The sequence below is a fragment of the Syngnathoides biaculeatus genome, chromosome 3 (assembly GCF_019802595.1).
Source record: "Syngnathoides biaculeatus isolate LvHL_M chromosome 3, ASM1980259v1, whole genome shotgun sequence".
Taxonomy (NCBI): domain Eukaryota; kingdom Metazoa; phylum Chordata; class Actinopteri; order Syngnathiformes; family Syngnathidae; genus Syngnathoides; species Syngnathoides biaculeatus.
The window spans coordinates 12,552,499-12,573,232 of record NC_084642.1 but is presented as its reverse complement, the minus strand read 5'-3'; the positions used below and the strand labels follow the sequence as shown (position 1 = coordinate 12,573,232).

At 40.3% G+C, this 20,734-nt stretch overlaps 2 protein-coding genes across 3 annotated transcripts; one reads left to right on the top strand and one right to left on the bottom strand.

Annotated features, from left to right (window-relative positions):
- Nucleotides 1-374: 374 nt before the first annotated feature.
- Nucleotides 375-9,715, bottom strand: tfb2m (transcription factor B2, mitochondrial). 2 transcript variants are annotated; one of them, XM_061815184.1, is made up of 10 exons: nt 9,557-9,715; nt 8,411-8,738; nt 6,318-6,507; nt 6,107-6,198; nt 5,548-5,701; nt 5,324-5,472; nt 3,066-3,155; nt 2,543-2,599; nt 2,314-2,462; nt 375-721 (listed from the first exon to the last, which is right to left on the bottom strand). In XM_061815184.1, the coding sequence occupies exons 2-10, from the start codon at nt 8,702-8,704 to the stop codon at nt 532-534; spliced, it is 1,365 nt and encodes a 454-aa protein (XP_061671168.1). In that variant the 5' UTR covers nt 8,705-8,738; nt 9,557-9,715; the 3' UTR covers nt 375-531. The 2 variants fall into 2 exon arrangements, with proteins under 2 accessions (XP_061671168.1, XP_061671169.1); XM_061815185.1 differs by having other exon boundaries at nt 8,411-8,690; nt 9,557-9,714.
- Nucleotides 9,716-11,018: 1,303 nt separating this feature from the next.
- LOC133498291 (saccharopine dehydrogenase-like oxidoreductase) lies at nt 11,019-20,193 on the top strand. Its single transcript, XM_061814941.1, has 12 exons — nt 11,019-11,292; nt 14,272-14,384; nt 15,085-15,165; nt 16,046-16,175; nt 16,283-16,332; nt 16,415-16,545; nt 17,067-17,184; nt 17,918-18,037; nt 18,137-18,193; nt 18,972-19,083; nt 19,193-19,274; nt 19,452-20,193. The coding sequence occupies exons 1-12, from the start codon at nt 11,094-11,096 to the stop codon at nt 19,540-19,542; spliced, it is 1,284 nt and encodes a 427-aa protein (XP_061670925.1). The 5' UTR covers nt 11,019-11,093; the 3' UTR covers nt 19,543-20,193.
- The last annotated feature ends 541 nt before the right edge of the window (nt 20,194-20,734 follow it).

Sequence of the window (20,734 nt, the reverse complement as noted above, 5' to 3'; positions counted from 1 at the left end):
GGGAACATACGTTTACAATTTCTGACCTTTCCCAACCCAATGACATGGAATTTGACTGTAAATAAGACAAGCAAACATATTACACCATATTAGAAAAGTAAAGTTTGGCTTAAAACAAAAGTCTACAAATCATATTAAAATGACAAAGCAGGGAGCTTTTTTGCACTTGCTGCTAGTCGAGTGAAGATATTTTAAAATGTGTTACATATAAAACCCCAACATTTAAGGTGTGATTACACTTCATGTGAGTAAAAATTGTAGTTAAGATGCAGTCCTGAAGCACAGGTGAAACCATTCATTGACGGATATCAGGAAGGTAATCACATCATCTACTGTATTTTTACATCATACAAAATATGGCTGCAGTCCATCACTCCAGTATATACATTTATTGAGTATTTGTATTTTTAAGACCATCTAGATACATTTTGGATACTGCCCATTTAATATTATGATCAGTTTTTAAATGACATTTCCAAACAAGCAAATAAATTACACCCAAGTTTTGCACTTGATATCTATAGCCACAGTTCAGATCCATCTCTCTTTTTCACTGTTCTCCATGATCTCTTCAAAAAGCCAGCTCTGAGTGAACTCTGGGATCTTGATCATTAACCGGAACAGTTGAAGGTATTCACTGGGATGAACGTGACCAGTCATGATCTTTTCCGGAAGTCCAATCTCAGATAACAGTTTACTCCCACTGTCGGGTGACCAGACACTTAAAAACAAAAAGGGAAGAATCAAATTAATCGAATAATAAAAACTATTCACAATATATGTCCCGTTTTCCAATATATTCATCAACACTGGAAACTTGACAGTTGTTTTGTGGTACATGCACAGTTTCAATTTGCAGGTAGTACCCCAATGCCCATTTACAACCACTCCCAAATCTCGGAAATAGAATATTGATAACCTGGACAAATTCTGTCTGCATTTCTAGCTGAAAAAGACAAGATATTGTCAAAAATGACACCACTTGAGTTGCATTTGAGAAAAATAAAAATAAAGTGGAAATAGTCTATACACAAACACTCCAGGTTTCTGCGGAAAGCAAAGGTCAGCAAAAATCTTCTACAACAGCTTAAATTTATTTTTGGGGTTGGCAGGTGTGTGGTGACTCCCATTTAACATCAGTTTGAATGTGACTGGGTCATTATGCACACAGCCACATCCCCTGTTGTAAGGAGGTGTGACCATCTTTGCAATCGCGTTTGCATTCTTAAAATTTTTACATGTACGCAGGGCAGTGCGGTGGCGCAGCTGCAGACCGTGGGCCTCACAGTTCTGAGGACAGGGGTTCAAATGCTGGCCCCGCCTGTGTGGAGTTAACAAATTCTCCCAGTGCCTGCGTGGGTTTTCTCCGGGCACTCCGGTTTGCTCCCACACCCCAAAATCATGCATTAATTGGAGACTCTAAATTGTCCAATTCCTAATCTTATGCTATATAGTAAATTATCATGATCCTTCAGAATGGGGCATAGTTTGGGTATCCTCAAATTTATAGGACTACAAGTACTTTCAAACTTGTAGCATGTCTTACAAAATTTCATCTGAGGCAACCTTTTTCTTATTTGCAGCCCGAAGATACACATTCAATCACTAAATAATCAGTCCATACTTTTTCTGAATCGCAGGTATGCTGGCTACCCCCACTTTGGGCAGAGGTGGGACACACCCTGAACTGGTCACCAGTCAATCACAGGGCATTAATAGACGACAGACCATTCACACCTAAACCCACAGGCAATTTAGAGTAATTTAGAGTCTTCAATCAACCCACGATGCATGTTTTTAGAATGTGGGATGAAACCAGAGTTCCAAGAGAAAACCCATCCGGGTATATGGAGGACATGATCATTTTCAATAAAGATAACTGGGCTGGCGACACAGTGGGTCAGCTGGGAAAGCGTTGGCCTCACAGATCTGAGGACCAGGGTTCAATCCCGGCTCCGCCTATGTGGACTATGCACGTTCTCCCCGTGCCTGCTTGAGTTTTCTCCGGGAACTCCTGTTCCCTCCCACATCCCAAAAACATGCAACATTAATTGGACACTCTAAATTGCCCTTAGGTGTGATTGTGAGTGTTTGTCTCAATGTACCCTGCGATTGGCTGGTAACCAGTTCAGGGTGTACCCCGCCTCCTGCCCGTTGACAGCTGGGATAGGCAACAGCACTTCCGTGTGAGCGTAAGCGGCTAAGAAAATGGATGGATGAATGGGCTTTCATTTCCCCTCACAGGATTACCAGTCATAAACTATTCAATTGTAATTCTGTTGTCTTTTATCATGCAAAAGTGTGATTGCTTACTTTAGCTTGTTAATAAGCTTTTCCTTCCTCTTTGCCAAACACTGTTTGACCATAACCATCAGGGTCCCGGCGTTTGCGGGTGTGAGGCCGGCAGAGAACAGGTCAGCCCGTGGACGGAGACGAACCAGGCACATGTGATCGTTGGGAAGCTGAGAGAAGAAAATTAAGTTAAACTATTAAAAATGCTTATCCCAGTCATGAGTAATGTGCTACTTGAATCAATCATTACAACGCCTTTCGAGGGAGGTGGCGTCTGTTTGGATGCCACAAATGAATCCCAGGGCTCCTGCAAAGACAAACGAGCAGATGTTGTATGCCATTTAGTTAATGTATACAAGCAAATTTCACTCAGTCATACTTGACTACCACCTGACGTTTTGAAATAGCTCCCCTAAGACAATATTTAACCAGTCATACGAAAAACAAGTTGACACACTACACAATATTCTGCATCAAAATCAACTTTATTCTGGGTATGTTGGCATCCTTTGAATTATACCAGGATTATAGTTCAATAATCCACTGGTCACATAACTAGGTACACCAGCAAAATTGAAAGAGATCCAATACAAGCGATAGAAGAGGTCATAAACAAAGCTCATTATCATGAGTGCAGCTCGGAGCAGTAAAACTCACTGCATCATAATGAGAACCTAATTGGCCGTTTTCCAGAAACTAATTTTGATTTTGCGCTTGAATTCAGACAGGTGTGCTTATTATTGTAAAACTGCATCTTTTAACACATTATATACCTTGTGAAGGAGTTCAATATCACAGGACATCTGCCAGAGGACACTGAGGACTCTGTAATGCCTCATATGACCAGGAGACATCATCATTGTCTGTCAGAGAAAGAAGTGCCACACACTTGTTAATATTTTACCATCTGGATACATAGAGGCGATAAAACTAGGGATGTGCCAATACCAGAATTAGGTACTGGTACTAAAACTGTACGTCAGTACTGTGATACTTCGTTACAACATTCACTAGTCTGTGGTATACATTTACAGGTAGGAGCCATGTCAGCTGTGTTGTGTGGAGATACTTTAAAGAAAGGGAAAACAAACCTTAGGTAAACTATGCTCTCCAAAGTGGACAATGACTTCCTTAGGCAGCGGCTAGCAAGTACCAAGATTTGTGAGGCCAGCCGAACCGCTCTGTTCTACATGCAGTGTGGCGCGATGCATTTCTTTGGTGGTCCACAACAGTTGGTAATTACGTTAAAGGTTCATATTCTGTTAGTCTATTGTATTTTACCATGTAATATGCTCGTGACAGCAATCCGATATTGTTCTGGGCCCAAACTGTGAACTGTCTTACCTTTAGAGTAAAATCTTACAGATGGAAACTTTCCAGGCTGAACTAATTTATTGTTTTGTTTTACAAATGGAAGCACTGTATGGGTAGTGCCATGCATCTCTGTGTTAGTTTTGTTATATTTTGTTTCCACGTTATTTTTCACCCATTTATCGAGTTATTAATGGTAGCTTGCTGTTCTGAGCAGCTGCGTTCATGTTTAGCCTAGCAGTCACCTAACTGCTTTGTAAAGCTGTGTTCAGGTACACTTTGTAAATAAAAGAGAATGTTTTTTTTTTCTTGTACAGTATTATGAAATGGAATTGGGAATTAACTTTTCTATCGGAGTGCTTCAGTCAAGGCACCACTACATGATCGTAGTTGTAATGATTCGTTTTATTTTGTAAAATGGATTTAGTTGTTCAATGTTGAAGCATTGTTGTTCCTCGAAAAAGTACTTTATTTGAATGAAAACTATGCCATGTTGATGAAAAGCTCGTTTTTAAAGCCCAAGTGTCATGCCTATAAACATTCTAAAATAGATATTGTAATGAAAAACACATACCATTATTCACTTCAATGTCTATACGAAAAAATAAATATAAGCGGAGAGTGCGTCATCCATGCGCAAAGTTGCGGAAGTCTCATTCGACATTCAAGTGGTCGCCATATTGGCTGCATCCTCACGACATCACACTGAGACATTTGGCATTGAAAACACCCTTTGCCACCGACTATGTGAGACGAACACGCCCCTTCTGACGCGGAAGCTCATTCTCACAATCTCACAACTGATTGAAGTGATCGGGCAATATTACCCAATCGTTTCGAGCTATATTTAGATGATATGCGGATCGCAGCCAAACCATCTCCCTGCCCAATTCACCTATGCTGCGACGATGAACAATGGCACCCGCGGCCGCGAGCGACGACGGCGCGGCCAAACCGTCTCCCCATCCGATCCACCTCCACGCGGCAGTGATAAAAATAACAGCACCACTCCGACCGATGCTGTGTTGACAAGGTTGGTGGGCATCCACAAGGCCCGCGGAGGCCGTCCTTCAGCGGCTGCTGCACGGAAGCCTTCCGATGCGCCTATTGACACATTTAGCATCCCTGACTTACAGATTACCCCCCCCCCCCCCCACACACACACACACACACACTATTATTTTGTTCAGTAGCTGTATATACACCTAGCTGTCATTTGGAACCCACGAAGGTCTCGTCCTTTGCACCTGTGCAATCCATTTTTCACGACAAACTGGGTCTTTTGGAAAAGTATGAAGAGTGAATCCATCCTCCCGAGTGTTCGACCAATATCCAACAATAATGAGCCGACATTTCGGCTAACACGAAGGAACAACGAGCTACCTTCTAGCAGGTAAAACTAGTATAAACAGACAAGACTGCTTGAGTGCGCTACTGCCCAGTACGTCACTTCCTGCTTCTTCTGGAAAACAAATCCCTCGAGAGGATTTTCATGGCAGAAGTTACAAAAAGCCATATACTTCAAAATCATGTTTTGTGGGGAAAAAACAGATGGGTCCATACTGGCTGCCGTTTTTTCATTAATAACACACTAAAAGTCATGCATTTCATGACAGTGGGACTTTAAGTACTTGCACTCAGACTGAAAAAAAGTGGTACCGGTGCATCCCTAGTCGATAAAAACTAATTCCTGTATGGAAGTATAATATAATGCTCTTACCATGTATTCACGTTCACTCAAAAAGAGGTTGAGCTCTATTCTTCCGTATCTGTAGATGGACAGCCGTTCAAACAGGGAATAAACTAACTTCAGCAGAGTGGCACGCTCATTACGAGTCGGCAGGATGGCCACAACCTTCACTGGAAAGTCTAAAGGGATACAAATTAATATGAATGCAAGATGTAAAGATTTCAAAATGGAGGAACTGTTTGTGTGTTTCCTACCATCCAACCAGTTGGCCTCTGTTATTCCCAGGTCTGTAAATAGTTTATCGGCGAACAAGACTGGTGGCTTACTGACTGCATCCCAGACAGGGTCCAGTTTGAAGAAGTCACAATAAACCACTTCTAGCTGACCATCAAGGAGGCCTTCTATTTCCTAAAGTGGGGGGAGAAAAAAAACCCAAAACATCTAAATCACTTACTTGTGAAGACTGCCTCAGCAGCATAACACCATAAAAGTGGTTCAAAGTTAGGGTGATTTAAAATCTTGATAAATATGCATCAAAATCAAACAGAACATTGGAAATTCTGAGTCTTCAGCTCTGTGACCATGTAAAAGATTAACTCAGTGCATGTTGTACTTGTTCTTTAGTTTTCTTTTGTGACGTAACCACAGATCGGCACCAGACCATGATGACACAATAAAGGTTACATAACATAGAATTGGATTGCGACTACATTCAAATCTTTTTAGCGTTTTTTTAATCGTTTCTCTTGGTCTATACACCTAATAAAGTTTATATGAGAGTATTTTTTAACGCTGCTTCCAGACATTTCTTACCTGCAGATTATCAAGGAAGATTTTATCTGATTCAAGAGCTACAACTCTTTGAGCTCCAGCATTGATCAGGGTCTTAGTCAACACCCCAGGGCCTACGTCAGAGAAATAAATGCCGAAATCTATTATTTCATTTCCACAAAAAAAAAAAAAGCTAAACACCAACTTGCAGAAGGATATCAACAATTTGCCATTCTACTGACAAAGCACATACCTGGGTTACATTCAAAGACAACAGTCTTGGCACTCTGTAGGTCAGGTCCTAGGTGCTGGAGTACCACATTGGCCAACTTTGGGTCTACTATGAAGTGTCGGGCCTTTTTACACGTCCGAGCTTGACGTACATTGTCCTCAAATTCACCGAGCTCCACGGGGTCATTAAAGCACAGAGGACGACTTTGGCCCTGGAGAGCAGAAAGTACTCATATACCAAATGAATTTCCCCTATTTAACTGTATTAAAAAAACATTCATGTAATATCATCTGTATCATATGCTCAAGTATAATATGCACCCCCAAAATTGACCTTCCGCCGCAGGAACCCCCATCTGGCTAATGTTCAATACATACCATCTAATTGCAGGTATCCATGGTCAAAAATTTAAGTATTTTCCATGTCAAGTTAAGGCCGTGAGCGGAGTTATTGCTGAACAAAGTTTATTATAACTATAGTCAAAACCTAATTAATTAAACAAGCGGCTCAACTAATTTCACTTCTTTTTATTCTACATAGCCTGCAGACTTATGTAATTCTAATCACACAATCATATACTATATTGCTTATGCAACTGTGCTGTAATAGTCTAAAGTTTCCCAATTCTAATTGCTTTCATGACATTATTAGAAAGGCGAATATTAATGCATCCTTGACAATGCGCGTAGTAATTTCTATTTAATTAGGTTTTCAAAGAAATTGAACGTTCTCAGCCGCAAACCACATGAGCCAAACAAATGTGGAAAATGATTCTATTTAAAAAAAAAAAAAAAACTTTAATAAAATCCAATAATGTGTGCCCTGCTCTGACAATTATGCAATATTACACAAGAGGGATTGAAGTTGTACTCAAAGGATTTTGAAACTACTTTGGTACTGATTAATGCGAAGGGCTACTATTTTGATATCAACTTCTGAGGCTCCTTCGAGTTCAGCTACATGTCTGTTCAAGGTTATTCATACTATTGCTGCAAATTACTGTATATTTTTTGTAATGAATGTTTGTTAATTGATTATAATTTTATTGATTTGTTCCACAACATAAAAGATACAAGAATGTTGATGGTTACTATTGCAATATTATTATTGATTGTTTTCCAAAGTAAAAGCCAGATGTTTGCAATGTCTTATTTTGGTTAATCACAAAAGTTAAATCTGCTTTCGTGAAGGAGTACTAAAATCCGAGAATATTTACTGCCCAGAGGCAGAAATGACAGGATAAAAAGGGAATATAAAATACAGTTTTTAAAAAGTATAACTACTGTATGCACCACAGTATTTGTCATGTCATGTCATTATCCAAGACGCTTATCTTCACAAGGGACACGGAAAAGCTGGAGCCTATACCAGCTAGCTTCAGGCAAAAGGCGGACTACACCCTGAACTGCTTCGCCAGTCAGTAGCAGGGCAGATATCGACATCATCACTGAGCGGGACTCGATCTCACGCTGCCCGCAACAAAGGCAGGTGTGTGTACCACTACACCATCAGTGACTCACCGCAGTATTTTTGTGGCGAAAATGTGCCTGTAAGGGGCGCGGCCTACTGACTGACATCATATGAAAGAGTAAGAGTCACTCCTTGCGGGCATTATCATTTTGGATTTGAGTGTCTGACTTGTTCATTATAAGGCTGAAGTGCCACAGATTTGAGTACATTAAAAACAGTACCTTAATTGCTTATGTTTTTATTATTTAATTTATTTTTTGTCACATGGATACAATAAATGAGGCAATAAACGTTAACAAAACCTATAATGTATTTTGTAAAATGTAGGGATTATCAACAGTTGCTATAAAAGCATGTCATATTTGTTGAAAGCTTTAGCAAGTGGGCTTTCGGATGGGGCAAGTGAGATTTAGATTCACTTGCCCAGTAGCAGCAAAAATGAATGTTGAGCCCTGGTGCACCATGTAATTGTCTTGACCAAGACTACCAAATATCATTGTAATTATTTTTACGACAGAAAAGACATGGCTTCGGAGAGAAAGGGCACCACAATAAAAGCGAGCCCATAAGGACGAGCCCACACCCAAACATACAACACTGGGGAAAATATATATATATACATTTTGGAATAGGTAACTGCCTACCTTTAGAGCCAGAGCAGAGAGATTCCTGTGCGCGAGTGCTGAGGAGTAGGACGTCTTCTCCGCACGGGGTTGCTGCGAGTTTGCAGTAAACGTTGGCCGACCAGGCCCGGAAGGCATGGAATCAAGGCTGTTGGTCCTTCTGTGAATCGTGGGGGCTCCAGGCACTCTGTGATCCATCAACACTGTCCTTCTTAAACAAGATCTACTTGCGATGGACGGACAGCAAGAAGCGCGCATCGCCAGCTCCAACAGCCTGCAGATGTGGGTGGACATGTTGGACCTGCGAACAGCCATCAAATGCTGCTAAGGACCTTGAAGAGCTCTCTGCCTAAAGGGAGTCAAGAAAATAAAGAGTATAGCAAGATTCGGACTATTTATTGAGTCTCAAGGTGCATTGTATTTCTTTTGTGTATTCCTGGCAAACTAGTTGAAAATTTAGTATTTGAATATTACAATATGGCGGCACGGTGGATCAGCTGGAAAACGTTGGTGTTACAGTTGTGAGCTCCCTGGTTCAATTCCAGACCCACCTGTTTGGAGTTTGCATGTTTTCCCCGTGCCTGTGTGGGTTTTCTCCGGGCACTCCGGTTTCCTCCCACATCCCAAAAACATGCAACATTAATTGGACACTAAATTGCCCCTAAGTGTGATTGTGAGTGCGGCTGTTTGTCTCTATGTGCCCTGCGATTGGCTGGCAACCAGTTTAGGGTGTACCCCGCCTCCTCCCCGTCGATAACTGGGATAAGCTCCAGCATTCCCGCGACCCTTGTGAGGATACGCGGCTAAGAAAATGGATGGATGGAATAGTACAATAATGAATATTTGTTTTACAACGTAAAATAAGGAAAGCAAGTCAAATACTTATAAAACATACATTACAGTGATGTAATACGTTAGTCCCTCGAGCACGTGGAAATGCAATGGTTAACCAAAGAACGTATAACAAGGATTTTAATTGATCAAGGATTTAGTCTGCTTTAAATGTTGTTTCTAAGTGAACTGAATACAATTCGATATTTTGTAACAAGAAGTTGGGCTCGAGGAAGACGCCACACACGTTAGCAAATTTGCTAAATTGTGTAAGCCAGCTGGAAGCTTACACCGCTATTTACCATTGCGCAACATTCGATTAAGAATGGCACATACCTTTCGGTGGACCTCTCTTTGTTTAGATTCGCCGGCTGTATTTTAAAGTCGTATCATTGCAGCCCGTTTGCCTGTAAACTCTGTGTCATTGAGTTGTAGACATTCTGACCCCACATTTGTTGTGTGCGCTCGTGCTGCTGAAGTCGCATAATAATGACGTAGATGGTGCATCCATATTGCTCTTTTTTCTGGAAAAAAAACAACGCCGCTCATTTTTACATGAATATACTTTCAATTGTAAAGAAAAAGGTCAACATTTTAAACAAACGAAAATTATTTGAAATCTTTTACCTACTGCATTTACATTAAATTGGGCTATTTCGAATTAATGTTTTGAATTTTGTTGCGCAAGTAAGTTTCCCTAGATACCACCTTTTGAAGGAATCTTACGTAAACGTCTACGCCATGTTGAATGTGGCACAGCGTCGTAGTGATATTCGACATACAGTATTTGGGAATTCACGTTAGGTGGGTGTTTATGAAACATCATTTATTTCCAACTTTTTTTTAAATTCCCTTTGAATTTGATGACTGGCTGACTTAGACGAAACTAACTGAAAAGGGTTTGACAATGGGAGGAGCTTACAGGATTTCCGCCACTCATCCAGGATCGATGCAGATATACTTATCGATACAGACTTGATATTGTTCGAGATCAGTGTTATAAACTCGATCGTAAAGTTTCTGCCAGGCCACTACTGCAGTGGTACTAGTGGGAAATAGTCTATGCGTCACTTTTTACTATCTACAACTTACTCTTTGATTTTTAATTGTGCATTCCAAAAATTAAAGCTTCAACCCAATACTACTCCTCTTTTCCTTTCGGCTTGTCCCGTTAGGGGTCGCCACAGCATGTCATCTTAGATGAACACACATTTGTTTGGCACAGTTTTATGCCGGATGCCCTTCCTGACGCATCCCCTCTGCATTTACAATTTGTGTTATGATAACACTCTATTACAATTAAATCATGCCGTCAATGTAGCAGCTGTGGCTAGCAAGCACTGGCATGTTTACAGTGGTAATTTTAAACTTAATTTTGGAAGCGCTGCCATTGTATCTATGTCACAACCACAGTTTGATAATTGAATGCGATTATAATTGCCCACGTTTGAGCATCACGCTTGTGCACAACCAGTGAGGGATCCAGCTTTTGGTCAAACTTAGGTGGTTTGCATTAGTGGAGCTAAAAACAGCAAATGCGGTCTTTAAATTTCTCAACTTTTCCCAAATACTTTGCTTGTTTTGTGTTATTAATAATCCAAAGGTAAAGAGTCACTCTTTACGTGTCATAAGGATTCAATTAGAAATTTCACTATGTCTAAATAATTAATTATAATCTTAAACAAACTAATAATCTTAAATATTAAAAAGCATCGTTGTCGGTATCACGATAGTGACCCAGCATTAGTCTTGTTCTTGATATCGGATCAACACTAAATCTGGCCGTATCGCGCAGCACTTTCTCGCTCTTCTTCCGGGTAGGAAGGTACAATCAGGTGTCGCCGCGCTCTCAGTCCGCTTGTGTGCCGTCATCATGGCGAGTGTTCACACATCATCCAGTAGACCTTACCACCTGGTTGTCTTCGGAGCCTCCGGGTTCACGGGACAGTTCGTGGTGGAAGAGGTGGCTCGGACGGCGTCCGAGGGTCCGCGTGGGAACCTCAAATGGGCCGTGGCCGGCAGGAGCAGGCAGAAGTTGGAGCAAGTTCTGGAGCAGGCGTCTTCTGTCCTGGGTTTGTAGCTGGGTGGCTTCGTGGGTTACCAACTAAGTTTATTGCTGTTGTGTTTTATCGGCGCGGAGCTATTTAATCATGTTTGCTGACGCTTCGCCGTGCATTCCGCCGTACCGACGACGCGAATGCTTTTCATTTTTCAACGTTTTCGCCATTAAAATGTGACTAATCTGATTTCACCTTTATCCAAGATTACTGATAACAGAAGTAGTGACTTGGACCCTAGCTGCACAACTCCAAAGTACAATCAAACTAACAATACAGTTCCAGCTATTGTTGAGCCCAAATCTGCATGTTATTTTGGAACATAGATTGCACTGAAATTATCTGTGTCATTTGGAATATGTTGCAAAATGGACCCAGGTATTCCAGTAATTTTCCAGTTCGCGGATGGTCTCCATGCAACATTCTAAACATGGAAAGTGAAGCTCATCACAAGATTAGAACCTGGGGACATTTCTTTGCCCATGACAGTTACCAGAGGATTAGACGGATATGTTTTAATCTTTGATCCCCTCCCCACCCTCCCGTTTGTCTTTGTCTTTTGGGAGTGGACAACAGCTGATGGAACATACCAGTTCTCTGTTGAAGCCCACTTAGGAACACACACACACACCACACACACACACACACACACACACACACAGACAAACTACAGTCCCACCACTGTCTCTTTTATACATCAGTGAAATCTCATCATACAAAAATGTCACCAAAAAATGCAGAAATCATGATATTCTAGTCTGTGGCAATAGATTGAGAAATATTAATTGTACCATTCGTTATCCAGTTGAAGAGTACTTAATTGTTCTCCAATCACTATACATTGTTGGCATAGACATATGAACAGAGATTGAGCACATTTGAAGTACAATAATATAATTCAATACATGATAAGCAGCAGCACACTAAATGATCACATTGAGAATCACTGAACTCAATTGCGTAATTTTAACTTTTTGGGTGCATCTATGCAGTCTATTATGTACTAAACATGTTCCCTTTCAAAGTTAATGTTTCGAAGTAAAGAATTGAGGCTCTTGTCGCAGGATTGTGAGTGCAAACGTGTTTTTTTTTTAAATTTCTTTTAAATAATTTAATTGGATATTTGTCACGTTTTGTTCTAATCATTTTCCACCCAAAAGCTTGGAAATTCCAAATTTCAATGACAAATGATTGTAAAACAGTTTCCTAATGTATTTTCAAACCCCAATTTTCGTCAAGTTGTCGTTTCAAATTTAAATACAAACAGAATACAATGATTGTCATTCGCAATTGAATACCAAGACAAGATATTTAATGTTCGTACTGATCGTTATTGGTTTTGTTTGTGGGCCAATATTGTTGAATTTGACACCTCTAACATGTTCCCAAAAAAAAAGCTGAAACCGCGGCAAGGAAAGACTCTGAAAGTTGAAGATTGCTCAAAAAAAAAAATCATTCCACAGGTGAACAAGGTGATTGTCATGATTGGGTATGAAAGGAAAATCCCGGAAAGGGGCCACATTTACGACGCCCGTATTCAATGTACTAATTCATGCTGTGGACTAATTGACCTTATGTCTCTATTTGACACTATTAGTGTTTGTTTTATGTCCAGTTTAGTAGTAGTTCGGGTGTCATTGTGGAGGTGTATAAAACTGCTGGGTTTTTTTTTTTTTTGGGGGGGGGTTGGTAGTGTGCGTGTAACAATTTATCTTGAAACTGCATGGACATAGTTAAGAGCTGACGCTGTACGGAAATGCTGTTGAAATTAATTGAAATGTCTTAGTAGAATTTGAAAAATGAAGAAAACATTGTTTTGCTAAGATTAAATATAATTAAGTTTGTTCCAAAATGGAAGGTGAATTGACAACTGAAATGCTAATCACACGACAAGTGGAGAGTTTAGGTCAGGGGTCTCAAACTCAATTTAACTTGGGGCCGCCAGAGGCGGAGTCTGGCTGAGGCTGGGTGGGGGCCGCAAATGGCCCGCGGGCCGCATGTTTGAGACCCCAGGTTTAGGTGCAACAGAGCATGAGAGATTTTTGGATGTTTGTTAATTTTGCTGGAATAGTTTGTGAATTACTAAAATTCATCAAATTTATGAATTACTAAAAGAGGCCCCGAAGCTCAGTGGTTAGAGCACTGGTTTGGTAAACCAGGGGTTGTGGGTTCGTATCCCACTGGGGCCTCCACTCCCTGAGAAGAGTTGGGTCAGGGTAAAAATTGTGCCAAACTTATGTGCGTTCATCTGAGATGACACGCTGTGGCGACCCCGAAAGCGACAAGCCGAAAGAAACTTACTAGTTTATGAATTACTAAAAAAAAAAAAAAAAAAAAAGCAAAAGATATAAAAAAAGGGCAGCTGTGACATAATCCATCCTTAAATGTCTGTTATCCAATCTGTAATATTGGTCTGTATATTAGAGATTAATTTGGATTCCCAGATAGCAGATTGTGATTGCATTTTATGTGAACATTGTGTGATCATGTTGGAAGTCAAATACCGTACTGTTACTGCATCTCAATAAATTAAGTCAAAAACTTCCTTAATTTAGTTTGATTGAGAAAGGGAAGTATCTAATATACTGATTCATGAAGCAAAATTCTTTTAAATTTTCTTATGGAGTAGAATTCCTTGAAATGGAGTAAATTAATTTTAATGATCTGTAATCAGTAAATTTTCATTAAATATTTAACACCATCTTTTTCTTTTTTGAAGGAAAAACAAAAGGGCTTCTGATCCGTCAGTTTTTTTAAAAATAATTTTTCACATTTATAATTGAACTACTGAATTCAATTGAGTTTTCACATTATTCTAATTTATTGAGATGTGCCTGCATGAAAAATGGATGTGAGTGCGGCAAAATCATGATCGGCCTGGGTGGTGTACAAAGGATGGACAGCAATATAAAAAAATGTTTGCAAAGTTAAAATGGCTTCAAAGACATTAATTGGTGTTTGCTTGAATGCACTGACGTTCTTGTCACGTTGCAGGAAAGCCCGAGCTGAGAACCGAGGTGGACATTATTGTCGCAGATGTGGAGGAACCCGACTCCCTGGCCGCCATGTGCAAGCAGTCCGTCATTGTTCTCAACTGTGTTGGGCCCGTAAGTCGATCTCAGTTTGTGCCTCGTTTTGTAGATGGAGCTTGTTCAGTTTTGGAGTACGGATATGAAAATCTGTAGCCAAAATTGCCTTCAGTTTTGCCAAACTATTCATAATTTTCCCCTGCCATAGTGTCACTCTTCCTCTGGCCGTCTCACACACTCTAGGATTCATTTATACAATGGAGGCTACAGACGTATAGCACACAAAAGCGTCTTGTGTCCGGCCGGCACTGCTGCTTTGGATCTGGTGACTCATTCGGGTTCTTGTTGCGAACCAAAGTTTGCCCGCTGTGGTGTGCCGCATTATCAGTTTGGTTACAACTACACAGATTAAACATGAAATACATGACCGTCTCACCAAAAGTTATGAATAATAGGCTTTCGGGGGAGATTCCAGGATGAACCTAAGTGTATCATAACCTTTATGGGTGAACTTAATTGGACCTTTGAACTTTTGAAATGCTATTAACGGTTCAAGCACGTTGTGAATCTTGCCATTCAGAATCTTAAAGAACAGCAGGTTACATAAAAAGTACCAAAACATTGAACAGTTGAGTGCATTGAAAAGTTTTGAGAACGTCACCTGTTTTACTGTATTTTAGGGTCATCTTAAAATTTCATCCCAAAGCAAATATCCCTAACTTAGTGTGTGTCTACATTTTTCTCTGAATTTAATTTGTCTTCGTTGTTGTGTTTACAGTACAGGTTCTTTGGCGAGCCAGTGGTTAAAGCCTGTGTCGAGCACGGAGCCCATCATCTTGACATCTCTGGGGAACCGCAAGTATGTGTTGGTGTTTCCTGCACATCAGATTTAGGAGTGCAGTGCGAGTGCAGAACCGATCACGTGATGCAGTTTTGATTGCTGAATCAAGTGTTGCTGTTCAGGGAAAACAAAACACTTGTGTATGCTCAAATGTCGTCAGTAATCTGTTAATCAGTTCCTAGAAGTCTGCAAAAGAAGTGAAGTCGTGGTAATGTAGAATTTCATGAGACCAATAGCACTTTGAAAATCCTTTCCTCCTCCTTTGAAAATAATTTCTTCATTTACCCATTTGTGAATGGTAAATTGGGATCATGCAACCACTTTTTTTTTTATTCTTCTTATTTTTGCCCATTCCTTTTGTTAGGTTATGTCATTGTCAGTGGTAGTCTATGAGGGTCATTTTATGATGTAAATACAAAAAACTAAATGGGTAATGTTATGATTTTTTTTTTTTTTTTTAAATATTCCAGAAAGCATATGACAGCTGTCATCTGGTTAGTTACTGGCCTACAGAGCGCACTTATTATAAGCCTCATCCGTACATTTGTAAAGGAAATGCCATTTGGTGCATACATAAGCCGCACCTGTCTAAAAGCTGCAAGTGCCCACATTGAAACTCGCGATATTTACAAAGAAAGACGTTACAGAGTTTTCAAAGTTTTAATACCTTAACTTAGCTTAAAAAAAAATCCCGGTAAGTCACTTCCTCGGCACATATATTCCAGCGGTCTCACTCTTACCTTTTCCACTCGAGTGTCCCCCCCCTTGCGGCTGTTAGAAAAAATGCACAAATGATCTCCATCCCTGCATAAACCACAGGGTTGAAAGCGTGGCCGTAAATTACGGTAGATTTCATGCAGAGCACGCCCAATGTTGTCTCCACGTGTTTTTTGCGCAGTTTCTGGAGGGCATGCAACTCAACTACCATAACCTGGCAGCTGAAAAGGGCGTGTACGTTGTTGGAAGCTGTGGGTTTGACTCCATCCCTGCAGACATGGGGGTCCTGTACACCAGGGAACAGTTTAAGGGTATGTGGATATTCTTGGATGATTGTGGCCAACTGTTGAACTCATATTTTTTTTTTGGGGGGGGGTTCATGCCTAAATTTAAAAACATTTTGTCACCTTGTTTGCAGGTACTCTAACTGCATTGGAGAGTTTTCTGACAGTCGATTCAGGCCCAGAAGTATGTGACAACATAGCAGACAAGTCATTGCATAAGCTTTTCTCTCCTGTGACTCTACTCTACGTGTTTCTTGTCACGTCAGGGAGGATGCATCCACGATGGCACGTGGCAGTCGGCCATCTATGGCTTTGCCGACAGCGAGAACCTTCAGAGTCTCCGCCGCAAGTTTAACCACAAACCCTTGCCTTCTGTTGGCACCAAGCTCAAACGCAGGTATTTTAAAATGCCTAAATGCAACGAGCGCCCTCGTGCAGCAGCTCCTGTCGGTCACAGCTCTCACCCAGATCACATGCAGACTCGCCGCAGCTTGTGCCAACTGGCCAACCTCTCGGTTCGGCAATGTCACATGCTGCCCCACCCCATCAGGCTCGCCCCCATCAGCTACATATTATATGTAACACAATAGTGTTATGCGGGGGGGGGAACAAACTCTCCTGTGATTACTGAAGATCAATAAGTTTTCTTTTTTTTTTTTTTTTGGTTTGTTTGTTTTTTTTAGGCCCCCTTTCCCCCCAAAAAAAGAGTATCAGTTCCCAAAATATCTTTAAATCGCCACTATGCATGTGAATCTACAGTAGTTTATGTATCCTTTATTTTGGGAAGGTTTTTTTTTTTTTTAAACTGTCAGATTTTCTTCTGTTCCGGATGGGTCTGGAGTAACTCCAGCAATTAACTGTTGTTTCACTGTTGTTTACACTTGTATTCGTTGTACATCATCAAATTGTCTTTTGCAGAGGTGCATTGTTCTACAGTAATGAGATCCAGCAGTATACAGTCCCCTTCATGGGTTCCGATCCGTCAGTCGTCAAGAGAACACAGCGGTTCCTGGTGGAGGAATATGAGGACACCCCGGTCAGTTTGTTTCTTTTCATCTAGATTGTTATTTCATGTTCCTTTTAAGCCTTTTAAAAAAAATAATAACAAAATAAACCCGATCCAATGGAACACAGTACAAATGATAGTAATCCATTTCAAATTCAGTGACATTGTAAAAAAAATAAATAAAAAATGCAAATTAAAAAAAAACTTGTACCGTATCTTCCCCACTATAAGGCGCACCTAAAAGCCTTTTAATTTTCTCAAAAGCTGACAGTGTGCCTTATAATCCGGTGCGCCTTATATATGGTCAATATAGCGCCCTTAGTGCAACTCCATCTAATGGATGCATAACGTAACCCCAGCCTCTACTGTAGCGTCCATTCTATGCGCCTTATACTCCGGTGCATCTTATATATGAAAAAAGTCTTAAAATAGGCCATTCATTGAAGGTGCGCCTTATAGTGCGGAAAATACAGTACTCATTTAAGTGCACAAGCAGTGTTTCTAGTAACATTACATTAACTGATATAGAATGTTAATATAATTTGTGTGATTTGTAAATCATTCAACAACAATTTATGGAGCAGCCGGGACAGCTATGTGTACCACTACAATTAAGTTGTATTTTCCGCTTTGATGCTGACAGTCATAGATTTCAGCTGCTGGCTTGAACTGGCATCCTTCTGTGTGTGAAGACTTATGACACTTGCTGGAACATCAGTAGAGCACCACTATGAAGTCACTACACACTTTTCGCCCTCTCCAGGTTCAATACGGGGCCTACGCAGGCGTTGGCGGTCTTGGCAACGTCATCAAATTGATGATTGCCGGCATGATCTTCTGGTTCTTGGTCAAGTTCAGTTTTGGACGCAACCTCCTTGTTAAGGTAAAGTAACAAATATGGAAATCTTTTACTCATGTTTTAAAAAGTTTGCTAAAATCTTGTCTTTTTTTTTTTTTTTTTTTTTTTTCCCCCCCCCCCCAGCACCCAGAGTTCTTCTCCTTTGGACTCTTTTCCAAGGCTGGACCAACTCGTAAGCAGGTGAATGTTGACCAACTTTGAAAAAATGGAGCTAATATTTTTTGAAACTCTTTTTAGTTCGGATTGTACAATGCAGCAGCCGTACGAGTTCACCATCTTTCACAACTTTTACCGAGTCAGGGTGTAGTCAATATATGTCTTAAAAATTATATACTGTACTGAAATAATAATTGTGTGGCAAAGCTATCATTCTGTTGTATAAATGGCAGCAGGTTTATACTCCAGTTACCTTCTCCCACATCGGCATAGATAGATGAGAAAACATATTATCCATGCATCCATTTTCTTGGGCGTTTATCCTCACAAGGGTCGTGGGAAGTGCAGGAGCCTCTCCCAGTGGTCAACGGGCAGGAGGCTTGGTCTGAACTGGTTGCCAGCCAATCGCAAGGCACATAGAGACAAACAGCCCCACGCACTATCACACCTTGGTGAAATTTAGTGTACAATTAATGGCACTCTATGGACTGAGTTGCAATCCACCCATTCATCCATTGATGTAATTTTCCTCGTTATCATGTGATGTCATGAGTGCATACGTCACAGCCTCGTGTGTCACTCTTGGTTAGCTCCCCCAATTAGTGTCCTTGCCGCTGTTTCTTCCTACAATTTTAAATGTTTTTTTTTTAATATATCTGTGACTCACTTTATCTTGCATTTTATATTATAGATTGTATGTCTTATTATTAAAAAGTTGACAACTCAACTGTAGAGGGAGCCCGTGTGCCACAATTTTTAGGAATCGCTGCACTACTTAAAAGATGTACTGTATGTTTTTCAGATGGAATCATCCTCATTTCGGTTTGCTTTCTATGGAGAGGGTTACACAGAGGGACTGGACCCCACTCAGGGGAAGCCCAATGGCAAGATTTGCACCTTGGTTCAAGGACCCGGTAAGTGCAAATGTTACTAGTTATGTTTCAAAAATGTAAACTGTGTTCTAAAAAATGAAGTCAGTTGTTTTCTGTTCGACACATTGATGAAGAAAGTTTCTCTCTCCAGAATGTGGCTATGTGGCCACACCCATTGCTTTAGTGCAAGCAGCTCTGACAATCCTCAACGAATCCACAGCCTTGCCCAAGAGGTGAGTCATCAACCCCAAAAAATGTTGATTTACAAGTTTGCTGGTGCGCTCTATTCTCAACAAATGTGTCTCTAGGTATTGATGACATTCAACTGATAGTGCAGTTTTCTAATATTTACAGCCTGTGAGTTTAGGTCTCATTCCTATTTTTTTTCCCCCTCCTCGCCATCTTTCTAGTGGCGGTGTGTATACCCCAGGAGCCGCCTTTGCAAAAACCACCCTGATCAAGCGTCTCGACAAACACGGAATCCAGTTCTCTGTCATCTAATAAAGTTCTCTGTATGGCACTGTGCTCCAGGTTTTACTTGAAGCACTTTGAAAGCAACTGCACAGTAACAACAAGAATGTTTCCAAATTAAGAACACCCAGTCATCATGTCACCCTTAAATTACATTGCCACATTACATGCAAACAATGCTTTTGTAACAATTTTTGCACTTATCTTTCTGTAGAATGTAACATTAATAACTCATTGCTTTCAACAGGAGCTTAGCATGACCCATTACCAGCATGGGTTTATCTTGAATAAAAAAAGGATACAATCCAGGATTTTGTTGTCATACAATTGAGTTTTCAAAGCCCTAGCAAGGCAGTTTGTGTGCAGTGCAGAAAAGAAGCCTAATGTGTATAGTGTGCTTTTGTTAAAGGCATTTCTGCTGGTTTTTGGTAGACAATGCTTGGAATATCACAATAGTCATCTTGCACAAAAAAAGTGCTTTTAAGAATGAGTGTTCTGATTGTGCACGAAATGCTTGTATGAAACTTTTGTAAAAGTTGCTTGTGTGGTCTGGAATTAAGTGAGTTTTTTTTTTGGTGTATTCATCCAAATGTAAGTGATGTGTGCAGATGGCATATTGAGTGGATTTTGCATTTTGCTTTGTGTGGGCCTTCTGAATAAAGCCAGCTCGAAAAAAACACATCTCACGGCTTAATGACTCTTCTCTGAAGCATTTTGCCAATGCAATGTTCACAAATCTGTAGCTTAAGTTAAAGATACACTTTTAAACATGAAAGTACAATTCATTGTACCACCCAACCACTGTGAAATGAAAATGAAACATCTAGATTGATTTAAGTACTGCATATAACAAAGGGTGAGTAATGTTTTGTGCATTTGATTTACTTATTTCTGGTATGGGGTGGGGTGGGGGGGGGGCACAAAAATCTTTACCCATTTACTCTTTATAGCCATGGCCTTATTTAAGTGAACTCCAGTTTTTTTTTTTTTTAATTTATTGTTACCATAAGCTAGTTTAGCATTTTCTGTTAAATATTAGCAAACCTTTGGGAACATTTTGACAGCCTAAATGTCAGGACCCAAAACTAGCAAGCTTTATTTTTCTTAGTACAAACACTGTGATAGGGAAACTACATTTTTAAGTTATCAACAGTAATTAAGTACTTTTGTGACTTTGGCTTGTTTTCAGAAATTCGATTTAATTTGCTACAAGGTGGATGTT

What these genes read in the sequence shown, in the direction of transcription:
- tfb2m (XM_061815184.1), bottom strand. Translation starts at nt 8,704, where the DNA reads ATGGCTGTTCGCAGGTCCAACATGTCCACCCACATCTGCAGGCTGTTG. An exon ending in TCTTCCTTGATAATCTGCAG is followed by an intron (nt 5,702 to 6,106) that starts GTAAGAAATGTC and finishes CCCCCACTTTAG; the next exon opens with GAAATAGAAGGCCTCCTTGA. An exon ending in AAGCTTATTAACAAGCTAAA is followed by an intron (nt 722 to 2,313) that starts GTAAGCAATCAC and finishes TTTGTTTTTAAG; the next exon opens with TGTCTGGTCACCCGACAGTG.
- LOC133498291 (XM_061814941.1), top strand. Translation starts at nt 11,094, where the DNA reads ATGGCGAGTGTTCACACATCATCCAGTAGACCTTACCACCTGGTTGTC. An exon ending in GGCACCAAGCTCAAACGCAG is followed by an intron (nt 16,546 to 17,066) that starts GTATTTTAAAAT and finishes TGTCTTTTGCAG; the next exon opens with AGGTGCATTGTTCTACAGTA. An exon ending in TCCACAGCCTTGCCCAAGAG is followed by an intron (nt 19,275 to 19,451) that starts GTGAGTCATCAA and finishes CCATCTTTCTAG; the next exon opens with TGGCGGTGTGTATACCCCAG.